The following is a 12,399-nucleotide window of genomic DNA, read 5'->3' as shown; positions in this document are numbered from 1 at the left end:
CGCGGGTGTGAGGCCGAGAGTATCACCCATAATGAAAAATGAATACACCAATTCAAAGCAACATGATCATCTGCATTTTATTTGCATCTTTCTTTGCAAGTTGTTGATTTTCCACCCAGCTTCCTTCAAACCCGTCTCCCTCAAATTCCCCCAAGTCCAGGAAAAAAAGTACTGTTTTTTGGCAACATAGACTCAGCTTTCTCAGCAGGCCTGCCCTCTGCTCTCAGGGGAAGTCTCTACTCAAGGCTTCAGCAACAGAGCGAATCCCAAGACCATACCTTGATCATAGGGAAGGCTGGATCTTTTCACAGGGTGGAACTGATTTGGGGGGTGGGGTGGGGTGTAAGGTGAGCAGTATATTGGGCAGAGGTGGGAAAGGCTAGTCGATGAGTGCAGGAGCTGTAGCCCAATCTCTACCCCGGTGAGGCCTCTCCAAGACCTCAGAGGCGGGATGGGGTCCCTCCACCCACTACCACTGTCTCCCCAGTGATGTAGCTGGCGTCTTCAGAGCACAGGAAGGACACAATGCCTGCACATTCATCCGGCTTGCCTATCCTGGGGAAGAGGGGCAACAAGGAAGGGAGTAAAAATTCAACAGTCAGCTCCTGAACTGGCCCACAGGGAATGAATTTGCTTAATCAAAAAGTATCAGGTGATTTATCCAGGACCAGTATACAAGCTTCCTGTCAGTCAAATAGAGTTAGCGTGAAGATAAGCTGTTATAGTAAATACTGCATCCTGCAAAACCCACCACATATTATATTCAAACAGTATGGAGACATTTTTGTTTTTCAGACAACTCAGGACAGCAGAATCCCAAGTCATACAGATACACTGGTGAGCAGCAACTTTGTTTCGCCTGTGTGTATACTGTTCAAGTGTCAGGGAGTCTGTGAAACAGTAAACAGTTTGTTTTCAGTCACTGCATTTGTGTAGCTTCAACTCACAGACAACTTTTTTAGGAATCTCTTTTTGGCCCCTAAAGTTAGGTTCATTTTGGGAGAATGTGCTAATTCTCGGGATTTGTATCCATAATTGTGTAGTTCGGGAATGCTGTAACCTTAACTGCCACAGGACGCTCTGAGGTGGGTAGAGTGGGGACCTCAAACCTAGAAGGCCTGGATTAGTGTGGTTCTCCATCCTAGCTGCACACTGTCATCATCTAGGAGGCTTAAATTCCTTCCCCCCCACCGCCCCCCAAAAGATGCCCAGGTCCTACACTGGACCAGTGCACACCCAAGACCAAGAAGCATGGGCACAGACATTCACCGGGGCTCTAGGATGACAGTACCCCAACTTGTTAATGAGTTGTGAACTAGGTGTGCAGCTCATGCCTGGCATGAGAGCAGCTTGCGGGGTACGTGAGGGCTTCTGGGATGTCCGGACCAGTAAAGAGTAGGCATTGTTGGAATGTGTCCTTGAGGGGACAAGATGGACAAGACAAAAGCTGGAGAGAGGCAGGGAGGTTAGAGGAAAAGGAGCCAAAGGGGCCTGAGCAGTCTGGCTAGCCCTGTGGGGAAGAGGGAAGAGGTGAGTTTTCTTTGCAAGGGGAGTTTCGGGCCTTAGTCCATCTGAGCTTTGGAAACATGGCATTTTACTCAAGGGGAACTAAAAAAAAAAAAAAAAAAAAAAAAAAGCATGGATTTGGTCTTGGTCCCTGGGCGCTACAGATGGCTGAAGGTGGAGGCCACAGCCAGGTGGAGAGAGGAGTCAGGGCTTCTCCTCGAGCAGTGCTCTGCTGAAAGCCGGAGCCTCTCTTTGGTTTTTGCAATGGAAGTGGGCCCCTCTCATGTGCCACTGTAGTGATGCAGCACACAAGGATTGCAAAGTATGTGTTTGTGGCAGGAGAGCACATGCTTGTGTTGTCTGTGGGACCAAAAGACAGTGAGATGTGGGCTGTGTGAGGGACTGGACCTTTCATCCTTGTCCTTCCTAACCCTCCCCTATGACAGCCTTACCTTCTTATCTGCATGATTTCTTTTATGCTCTCCTCCCTTTCCTTGTCCTTCCACAACTGCAGGAAAAAGGGACATCTTTTTATGTGGCAGAAGAGGAGACAGAGGGTCAGAGAGGGGAGGAAGTGCTGCCCTCATGGCAACTGAGAGGAAGGCTGGAGGGAGGCCTCTTCCACTTCTAGCCCTCCTCAGTTCCCAGTTGCTCCCTACCACTGTCTTCTTTGCAGGTGCTAGTGAGGTTGTTGCTGGCTCTCCCCAATTCTCATCCACTTAAGGAGATATGGAAACGGTTGTGAGCAGAGTCTGAATTCTGGTCTCTACCACACACCTCAAGAAAGGTGCCCGTGGGGTCTGATCCAGACAGGAGGATGTATGGTATGGAGGGGGAATGTTGAAAAGCCTGGGGTGGGGTGGGGCAGAAGATACGGGCTTTTGCTGTCTAGGAAGATGCCCCTTTGGGGTCCTTGCGGTCCTCACCACTTGGCTGAAGCTAGTTCTAATGCTTCCCGGTGCCAGCAGTTCACCCTAATGTTCCTTTGGTCCAGCTCTCTGCCAGGTTCTTGGTGAGGCCCAGCAAGGCAGTTTTACTAACATTGTAGGGTCCCAGGCCCTGGGGAAAGGAGAGAGGTGGTTAATGTCTTTGTTTCCAGTTCATTTTTGGATAGGGAGTAGATAATAGGGCATCTCTAAGGAGCCAGAAAACTGTCTTGTGGGTGACCACCCCTAGGTTAGGGGTTTTTTGGAGGCAATGCATCTATTTCGTGGGGAAGGGGCTTGGTGGTGTGATTCCAAAGGGGGCATACACTTGTTAGGGTGACGGGGGAGTAGAAAAAATGCACGATGTGGGGGGGATAGAAGTAGGCAAAGAAGGGGGTCTTACAGGAAACGTAGAGTAGTCTCCTATGGAGGCCACAATCAACCACTGAGCCGCCTCTGGAAAAGAAGAGAGTTGACCCTCTTCTCAGTGGGGAACCCTGGCCCTCAGCCCACATGAGGTCCACTGCACCCAGGCTCACCTCTCACTGTCTGTACCCTCGCTTTCCCATCTCTGGCACCAAGGCCTTTGTCATGAGGGCTGTGGCCTTCACGTTAATGTCCAGAATCTGAAACCAAGAGAGAAGGAGAAAGAGCTGAGGGAAGAGCTGGAGAAGGCAGGGCAATGAGGACTCACGGTGGGGTTCCTGGGATGTTTCTGGGGCCCCGGTGCAGACCTCAGAGATGGTTTACCTGGACATGGCAAAAGCAGAAGCTGAAGCCCAGGGAGAAGCCCCCTGTCACTGGCATATTCAGCTAGAGAATGACCCATTAGGCTTGCGTGAGAAAGAAAGGAACCTGGTCCCTCTTGTTACCTAACCAGCTGCACATGATTTGGCCTATATTAGCAGGTCCTCTTTGGATCTGAGCTGGCATTTTCTGTGTTTCTCCCAACTAGGAGAACTTGGAAGTGGGCTGGCCTACTGGTTCCACTCCAGAGTGGCCCATGCTGCCCAGGGAAAACGTGGCCTGACCTCAGGCACTCAGAGTCATTCCAACATTCTCTGGCTTCTGAGTTTAAGGAGTCGGATGTTTTTGGCCCTCCTGGATGGGCTGTCTGGCTGGCCATTATTGGAAAGTGGGATCATGAGGGGGCACTTCTGGGGCCGCTGGGACACAGTCTCCAGTCAAAACCCCACATCCATCATTTAAAACAAAGGCATGACTCTCATTTACATTGTTTTAGGCATGCTGGGATATGCCCCTACCAAGCTCTCCATGCCGATTTATTATTTTGAAAATTTTAATTTTAGAGAAAGGTTGAAATAGAAATATGATGGATATCCAGATATTGTTTACCTGGATTCACCAATTGTTCGCATGTTGTCCCATGTGTCTAATCCATGTGTCTGTACAGTTTTTTCCTGAACTACTGAAGATAAGTTGCAGTCATCACAGTGTTCTATCAGTAAAACTTTAGCATTTTTCCTAAAGTATAAGGACATTCTTACATACCACCATCCATTATCACACCACGAAATTTAACATTGGTAATAATGATTTTACGTAATAGGTTGTCCCTAACAAAATTTCCCCAATTGTCTCCCCACATGTCCTTATTTTAAAAACCCAGAGTTTAATCGAGGATCAGCCATTGAATTTATATTTGATGTACTGTGACATTTTAAAAAATGCAAATTAAAAAGAAAAATCACTTGGTTTAAAACTGATTTTCATGTGGTCTTTATTCAGATGGCTCATGAAAGATGTTTCTCTACTTTAAAGAATATCAATCAGAAACTGACTCACTAAAGCACATTTGGCACTTTGGTCTTTATGTCTGTGAAACACTGATAAACAAACTATAATATTTTAGTATCCTTAAACTTCAGTGCTGAGAAGTTATTGATGACATCAGAGTGAAAAGCTAAACCAGGGGAGATCATAAAAAATTTAGCATTTCCAAATCATGTGGGAATATTAACCTTAGTAAACAAAGACAAATATTTTAATTAAGGCTTCATAATTAAAATCTGTAGGTGTGTGAAATATATCATAAACATAATTACGCACCTTCACATAAAACCCAATATTCCACACTTGAATTTAGACATTGGGATCTCATATTTCCTTGACACTGCAGTTAAGAAGAAAAGTGCCATGGGTCTTTTTCAAAGGTTTTAAGTTATAAAGCGGTAACTTAGGTCATTTTGCTTAACTAGCAGCTATTAAAGTTTTCCAGCTAATGCAAAATTATTCTTTTTTGGCCTCTGAAAAGGGGCCAGGGGTTGTGTAAGCTTAAGTGTATTAGCTATTAGGCAGATAGCTGGCATGTCTCTGTTGGAAATAGAGCTGGAAGAAGAGTCTGGATGAGCATGCGGGGGGAGAGAGTTGGGGAGTGAAGCAGAAGAAGGCTAGCCAGGAGCAAACGGAAGAGCCAAACTCGGGAGAAGCAGAATTGAAAGGCGGGCAAGGAGAGAGGAAGCCACCCCCCACCTGCCCTTTACCAGGTGCACTCCAGGTGCGTGCTAATCGCAAGGAGTCCTCACATTTACCAGGAACTTGACAAATGCATTCTAAAAGCAGCCTGAGTTTGTTCTGGCTGTTTCTTGAGGCCTATCCCCTGCTCCTTTAATCCCCTCTCACCTTGTCCCACACCTCCTCGGTGACATCCATTAGGTTTCCAAAGAAAGGGTTAACGGCGGCATTGGAGACCAGGATGTCAATGCCCCCGTGAAGGCTCACGGCCTAGAGAGAGGAGTAAGGTATGAATTAGGACTGCAGGTCAGTAAGGGAGGTGCACTTATCAATGTGGATAAAGAATTCCTTCTTAGGACAGAATGATGTCAAAATGATGCCTCTTTTTCTTGAAACGTCTCTCTCCCCAGCTACCCTAAGTTCTGCTGCTAAACATTTCAGGTCTAGTTTCTTTTGCAGGCTTTTCTTCCTCCCCCCCACCAGAGCTGTTGCTGACTTTTTATTCTTTATACTTTCCCTTTTGGGGGAGCTCCTTTGTTCTCACTGCTTCAGGTCCCACCTCAAAATCCATTTCCAGACCCTTACACTTTTCGCACCAAGTCCCAGCCCCATTTGTCCAAGTGCTTACTGTCCAGTTCTCCTTGACTGAGTTACTGTGATCTCAAACTAATCTGTCCATACCTACCTGAATAGAGAAACTGTTTCATTTTATTTATTAATTTATATTTATATTTTTTTGGTATAAAGATTTTATTTGAGGGAGAGAGAGAGAGAGAGAAAGCATCTGAGAGCCCGAGAATGAATGGGGGGTGGGGCAGAAGGAAAGGGAGCAGATTCCCTGCTGAGAAGGGAGCCCACCACAAGGCTTGATCCCAGGACCCCAAGACCATGACCTGAGCCGAAGGCAGACGTTAACTGACTGAGCCTCCCAGGCGCCCCGGAACTCTTTTAGATAGACCAACAGAATGTTACCACTGGGAGCGGTTTTTTAGATCACCCAGCCCAATGTCCTCATGGCACAAGGGATGAAGCTGAGGTCCAGGGAAGTGAATTTCTCAGTAATGACATATAAGGGCTGGTTAAGGAACAGAGGATGCCTTCCACTGGGTCTTTGGGGGAGTCCACATAATCTGCAGAGGGCACAAAGCTAGTCAGTTAGTGGTGGCAGATCTGAGGTCGGTCTCCCTTCTGCTGCAGAGCTAATTCTTAAAGAGTTCTTTGAAAGTGAGTTGGGATCACTAGGAAACTGGCTATGCAAGAGCCATGGTGAGGAAGACACCAGCATGGGCTGAAAGCAGTTTCCCACTCAGTTATGATGTCATCTTCTCCCCCCCCCCCTTTTTTTTGGCTGGGAGGCATGGAAGATTCAAGGTGGAAACCAAGATTTAAACTGGGGAGGCCAAGAAAGGCAACATCTCACCTCGCTAATAAATTGAAAGTAGTTGGTGAAGGCACGTGCCAGAGTAATGAGTGGTTGAACAGAATCTGCCAGCAAAACAGGGCTCTGAGAGGAAGCTACACATTGGCCCGAACAGGCAATTTGGATGCCTTGGGTGAGCAGCACTATGGGCCCTTAAGCACCTTTGTGCTTCATGATTCGGCGCATGGAGGGGTGTTATTAACTATGTGTACCATCTGCTAGTTCCTGTTTTAACTAACTATTCTTGCTAACTAGGTGCTAAGCTCAGTTGCTTCCACACTGCTGAAGGAATGGCTTGGGTTGTCAACATGTAAATTGAACAAAACTGAAAATCACGTAAGGTTTTAAAACCGGTATCGATACTGTCTGGTGCTAAGTTTTGGCGTCCCAGCACCAAGCCCCAGTCACCTGCCTTGGCTCTGTGTAAGTCTCGCCTATGGACTTGCAATGAGTGAAGTGCACAGGAAGCTAGAAAGGGATGGGTCCTCTGCTCTGCGGCTGTGTGGTTGGGGGCAGGGAGCCTATGGCTCAGAGAGGGGAGAAGTCTAGGGTTTTTTGTTTTTTTGTTTTGTTTTTTTTTTTTTTTTTAAAGATTATTTATTTATTTATTAGACAGCGATCACAAGTAGGCAGAGAGGCAGGCAGAGAGAGGAAGGGAAGCAGGCTCCCTGCTGAGCAGAAAGCCTGATGTGGGGCTTGATCCCAGCACCCTGGGATCATGACCTGAGCCGAAGGCAGAGGCTTTAACCCACTGAGCCACCCAGGCGCCCGAGAAGTCTAGGTTGTTTTTTTTTTTGTTTTTAAAGATTTTATTTATTTATTTGACAGACAGAGATCACAAGTAGGCAGAGAGAGAGGAGGAAGCAGGCTCCCCACAGAGCAGAGAGCCCGATGCGGGGCTCGATCCCAGAACCCTGGGATCATGACCTGAGCTGAAGGCAGAGGCTTTAACCCACTTGAGGCCACCCAGGCACCCCGAGAAGTCTAGGTTTTGACTGAACAGAGAACCATAGAAGATTCATGAGAAAGGCGCTATGACCACCAGGTGTCTTGTAAGCCTGCCCTAAATTGTTGTGATCACTACTGTAAAGTGGTTAGGAGTTGGGTGCTCTGTTTTTGGGTAGGCATATTTTTTAGAAAAAGTATAGTCAAGTGGAGAAGTGAGTGATCTGGATTCTGCTCCCCCATGCCTTTGAGAAGCTTTGTGGCTCAGATTAGGTAGCCACTGGATAGTAACCATTTTAAAAATTAACTTATTGGGGCGCCTGGGTGGCTCAGTGGGTTAAGGCCTCTGCCTTCGGCTCGGGTCGTGATCCCAGAGTCCTGAGATCAAGCCCCGCATCCAGCTCTCTGCTCAGAAGGGAGCCTGCTTCCCTTCCTCTCCCTCTGCCTACCTCTCTGCCTGCTTGTGATCTGTCAAATAAATAAAATCTTTTAAAAAATTATGTTATTGGGGCACCTGGGTGGCTCAGTGGGTTAAGCCGCTGTCTTCGGCTCAGGTCATGATCTCAGGGTCCTGGGATCGAGTCCCGCATCGGGCTCTCTGCTCAGCAGGAAGCCTGCTTCCCTCTCTCTCTCTCTCTGCCTGCCTCTCGGTCTACTTGTGATCTCTCTCTGTCAAATAAATAAATAAAATCTTAAAAAAAAATTATCTTATTATTTGAGATTGAGAGAGAGAAAGAGGAAGCGTGTGTGCTTGGAGGCCGCAGAGAAAGAGAATCTTAAGCAGACTCCCACTGAGCTCAGAGCCCCACATGGGGCTCATTTTCATGACCCAGAGGCCATGACCTGAGGTGAAATCAAGGGTTGGCCACTTAACCGACTGAGCCACGCAGGTGCTCCTGATACCCTTCTTAAAGAGCGGCATTCCCCATTATAGGGTAACAGTTGGCAACAGGCAGAACCCATCTCCAATAGCTAATGAGTGCCCTCTTGGTCATTCTCCACCCTGACACTAGCTATACAAATTACTTGAGAGGTGTGTGTGTGTGTCTGTGTGTATGTGTGTGTGTGTGTTTTAAGATTTTATTTGTCATAGGGAGAGAGAGAGAGAGTGCACAAGCAGAGGGAGCAGCAGGCAGAAGGAGAAGCAGACTCCCTGTTGAGGAGAGAGCAGATGAGGGACTCGATCCTAGGACCCTGGGATCATGTCCTGAGCCGAAGGCAGACACTTAATGACTAAGCCACCTAGGATCCCTGTGTGTGTGTTTTTAAAGATTTTATTTATTTGAGAGAGAGAGAGAGAGCAGGAGAGAGAGAGGGAGAATGCATAGCAGGGGTGAGGGCAGAGGGAGAAGAAGACTCCCCACTGAGCAGCGAGCCTGATGTGGGACTTGATCCCAGGACCCTAGGATCATGACGTGAGCTGAAGGCAGACGCTTAATGGACCGAGCCACCCAGGAGCCCCTACAGGTGGTTTTTGACTCAACCCTCATATTTCCCATTTCTTTCTTTCTTTCTTCTTTTTTTTTTTTTTAAGATTTTATTTATTTATTTGACAGACAAAGATCACAAGTAGGCTGAGAGGCAGGCAGAGAGAGGTGGAAGCAGGCTCCCCGCTGAGCAGAGAGCCCAATGTGGGGCTCGATCCCAGGACCCTGGGATCATGACCTGAGCTGAAGGCAGAGGCTTTAACCCACTGAGCCACCTAGGCGCCCCCTATTTCCCATTTCTTGACACTGCGTTAGGAAGAAAAAAAATCTTGCTTGGTTCCCACTAAACATCTCTTGGGCATATCCATTCTGGTACCACTGCTGCTGCTCTAGACCTGAATGGTAGAAACAGTTTCCTTGCTAACATCCTTGGCTCAGAGTCTTTTCTACTCTTATATATCCTCTTACTGGTGCAAGTTTATCTTTTTCAAATATATCCATATTCATCTTGCTCAAAACCTCGTGTGGCTTATTTCCTCCAAGAACATCTAACCTTCGTTGGGAGGCTATGGAGCCCCTGTCCCTTATCCTTCCCACCAGGCCATTTTCCACCGGCACTCCCGAGCCCATGCTCTTTGCTGTGGATTCACAGTGCTCTGCTCTCCCCTTCAGGCCCTCCCTGGCTGCCTGCTCATTTTGCAGGGTCATCTGGAACCCTGTCACTCCTCCATCTGTCCAGTCTCACCCCCTCTGGGAGGTCTAGCTCAAGCCCCACCTCTGGGCCAGGGCTGTAGGACAGGGTAAGTGGACCTGGTAGGGGTTAGAGGTTGTTTCCCTGGCAGGATTTTAAAATTAAGTTGCTAGGCACATTTCATATGGCTAGTCACCAGTTGGCCCAGGATCCCAGAGGCTCTCTTCACCCTCAGGATCAAGGTCCCAAACTCAGGTTCTATCCAGCAGCCTATGCCAGACAAGGTGACTTTCTTTCCTTCAAAAAAAAAAAAAAGTATTTATTTTAAAGGAGGTGGCAAGGGGCAAAGGGAGAGGGACAGAGAGAGAATTTTAAGCAGGCTCCATGCTAAGCTTGGAGCCCTCCATCTCAGGACGCCAAGATCATGACCTGAGCTGAAGTCAGGAGTCAGGGCCTTTACTGACTGAACCACCCAGGTACCCCAAAGTTACTTTCTTGGACACACATTTGGCTCTCCCCAGTGCACTGCTAAATGGTTCCCCCCACACGGAATGACTTTATCCTGTCATACCACCATTTACCACTGTTTAAGGAACCCTTCTTCTATGATTACCAAATTATTTCTGCCAGCCTTCCAGTCTGCTCTACTTTCCATCTAGGGTAGAGTCTCCTTTTTACTCCAGGTAATAAAGTGTATGTCCTGAGCCTGAGGGAAGAGCGGCCTCCTTTACCAGATACTCATATTTTCTTGTGTTGCTGGAAGGCTGATGCCAAGTTCCAGCTCTGACACTGCCTTTGACACTTTCTTTGAAACTAACGTCCAAGTGGGCATGAAAGACCTGCCCTGATGCTAATGGAGAAATGCCTGGTGGTCTGTAGTCAGCTTGGCAGGTCTGGATTGATTTATAGCTCTTTCTGACTGGCTGTGGGGCCTCGGGACGTTGTTCTAGCTTTCAGAGTGGAATGTTCCGAATGTTTGAAAACCGGGAGAATAGTCCTTGCCTTGCTTGGGTTTTTGTCAGCTTTAGAGATAACCCGTGAAGGCTCTGGACAAAGAGAATAGCAAACGTTAGTGGATGAAACATGGTAGCTTGCCTCACAGAAGAGGTTCCCAGAGACTTGACTCAACAAGCTATAGAACAGGACACTGATTATTAGTCTGTGGGTGGAGACATCTGTTTTGCAATCGCATTTACCTTTCTCATCTGCCCAATTAAATTGGAAACTACTGGAGAACCAGGGCCAGCTGTTTTCCTGGGTAACCTAAGGGTTGGTGATGCAGGGTTGAAGCATTAGAGTAGTTTTTTATTCTCTGACTGGGATGGGATGATTCTGAGAGACATCATAGTAAAGGCACACAGTAAAAATGTGTGGGTGGAATGGTATGCAGAACGACCAGTTACGTTTCAGTTAATAGTGCTGGCTTGCATCAAATCAGTGCTGTCTAGGAAAGCAGGAAAGGAGGCTCAGGCAGGCTCCCTTCCACCACCACCTGGCTCTGTGCCCATACCCTTGTTGCTCACCGTGGCCACCAGCCGCTCCCGGTCCTCGGCCTTCCCCACGTGGCACACGGTGCCCATCACCCTCAGCCCTTCCCCCTGCAGCTTGGCCACTGCCCGGTCCACGTTCTGCTGCTTCCGGCTGCTGATGACCACATGGGCCCCATCCTGGGCCAGTCGCCGCGCGATGGCGAAGCCGATCCTGAGGCAGAGAGAGAGGTCTATCAGGGCCAGTACAGGGGGAAGTGGTTGAGAGATGAGCTCCGCAGTCAGAATGCCCAGGTCTGAATTCCAGCTCTCCCTCTGCAGGGCCTCCAGTCTGCATTATGTGTAAAAGAGCAGTTACCATACAGATGGACATGCTTAGCGTGTTTTAGCACTCATTTACTTACTTTTCCTAGGGTTTTGGCCCCCCCCGCCGGCTAGGTTCTCAGGAACTGACATTACCTTCCACAGGGATCGCTGCAGTGACAGGCCCCACACCCTGCAGGGTCTGAGGGGAGAGAAAGGAGCTAGGGGTGTAGCAACAGCCACTTGCATGATTGGAGCGTCTCACCCGAAAGAGCCCCTGTCCCCAGATACCTCCCTTACTAGTCTACATCATCTCAAAATTCTGTTGTTAATTACATGTGGGGGTGTATGTGAAAGGATGGGTCTCTAGTAAAAAATGTCCATTTTTTACACTACTCCCCTGGGAGTAAGGGTTCCACACTTTGCAGTTATTAGCCATTAGCATTTCACATACATTTTTACTTTAGATTTGTGTAATGCAGGCATTTAGCAAAGCCCTTCAGGGACGAGAAACGGCTAGACAAGAGAGGTGGGTGAGAAACAGGGCAAGGGCAAAATGTACTGAGCTAAACAAAAACCTGGACACATGGGTCTTGTGTCCCGTCCAGGAAAGGGGCGCCAAATGGGGTGTCTGGAACATGTGCAGGGTCGAGGGAGGCCGTGGGATAGGATTTTTTGAAATCTGTGGAGTGTTTTGGAATTCTGGTGTTTGGTCTTCCCAGACTCTAGGTGGGGCCACTTGACGGGGGCAGCCCAGTGCCCCGGGAGACTGAAGTGGGGCGCAGCTGAGCCAGGGGCAGCGGTGACAGGAGACTGGCAGAAGTGGGGCCGACGCAAGAGGATTCGGAAGCGCTGCAGGCCGACCACGTTGTTCCCTTCTTCGGGGGTCAGACTTTGCCCGGCAGTGAGGTCCACTGAGGACTTCGGCAGAGAAGCAAAGGTCAAGGGGTTAGTACCTATTTCCGGATAGTGGGAGCCTCAGAGACTCTGGCCCCGGCACTCACCCGTCGGTGGACGCCGTGACTAGAGCCACCTTATTGGCGAGCGGGTCCCGGCGCGCCATCCCGGAGCTGGCCATCCGCACAGACCTCCACGCCCCGCCGCTGAGAGCGAGCAACAGTCCCGCCTTCCGCATGGCGCCGCCTCGCGGCACACCCAGGGGAGGTAATGACCACAGTAAGCCGAGGAACTAGGATCCTGCCTCCTCCTTACTCGGCTC

At 48.7% G+C, this 12,399-nt stretch overlaps 1 protein-coding gene across 1 annotated transcript; it reads right to left on the bottom strand.

Annotated features, from left to right (window-relative positions):
- Positions 1-51: 51 nt before the first annotated feature.
- LOC125104642 (dehydrogenase/reductase SDR family member 4-like) lies at positions 52-12,386 on the bottom strand. The gene is given in 11 exon segments (XM_047737287.1): positions 52-555; positions 1,959-2,014; positions 2,433-2,470; positions 2,473-2,505; positions 2,508-2,565; positions 2,836-2,871; positions 2,873-2,888; positions 2,988-3,058; positions 5,076-5,177; positions 10,914-11,091; positions 12,185-12,386. Coding segments are annotated over 11 exon segments (834 nt in total). The 5' UTR covers positions 12,316-12,386; the 3' UTR covers positions 52-440.
- Positions 12,387-12,399: the final 13 nt, after the last annotated feature.

This window comes from Lutra lutra, chromosome 7 (genome assembly GCF_902655055.1).
Source record: "Lutra lutra chromosome 7, mLutLut1.2, whole genome shotgun sequence".
Classification (NCBI taxonomy): Eukaryota; Metazoa; Chordata; class Mammalia; order Carnivora; family Mustelidae; genus Lutra; species Lutra lutra.
The sequence above is the reverse complement of the archived record's forward strand: the minus strand, read 5'-3'. Positions and strand labels throughout refer to the sequence as shown.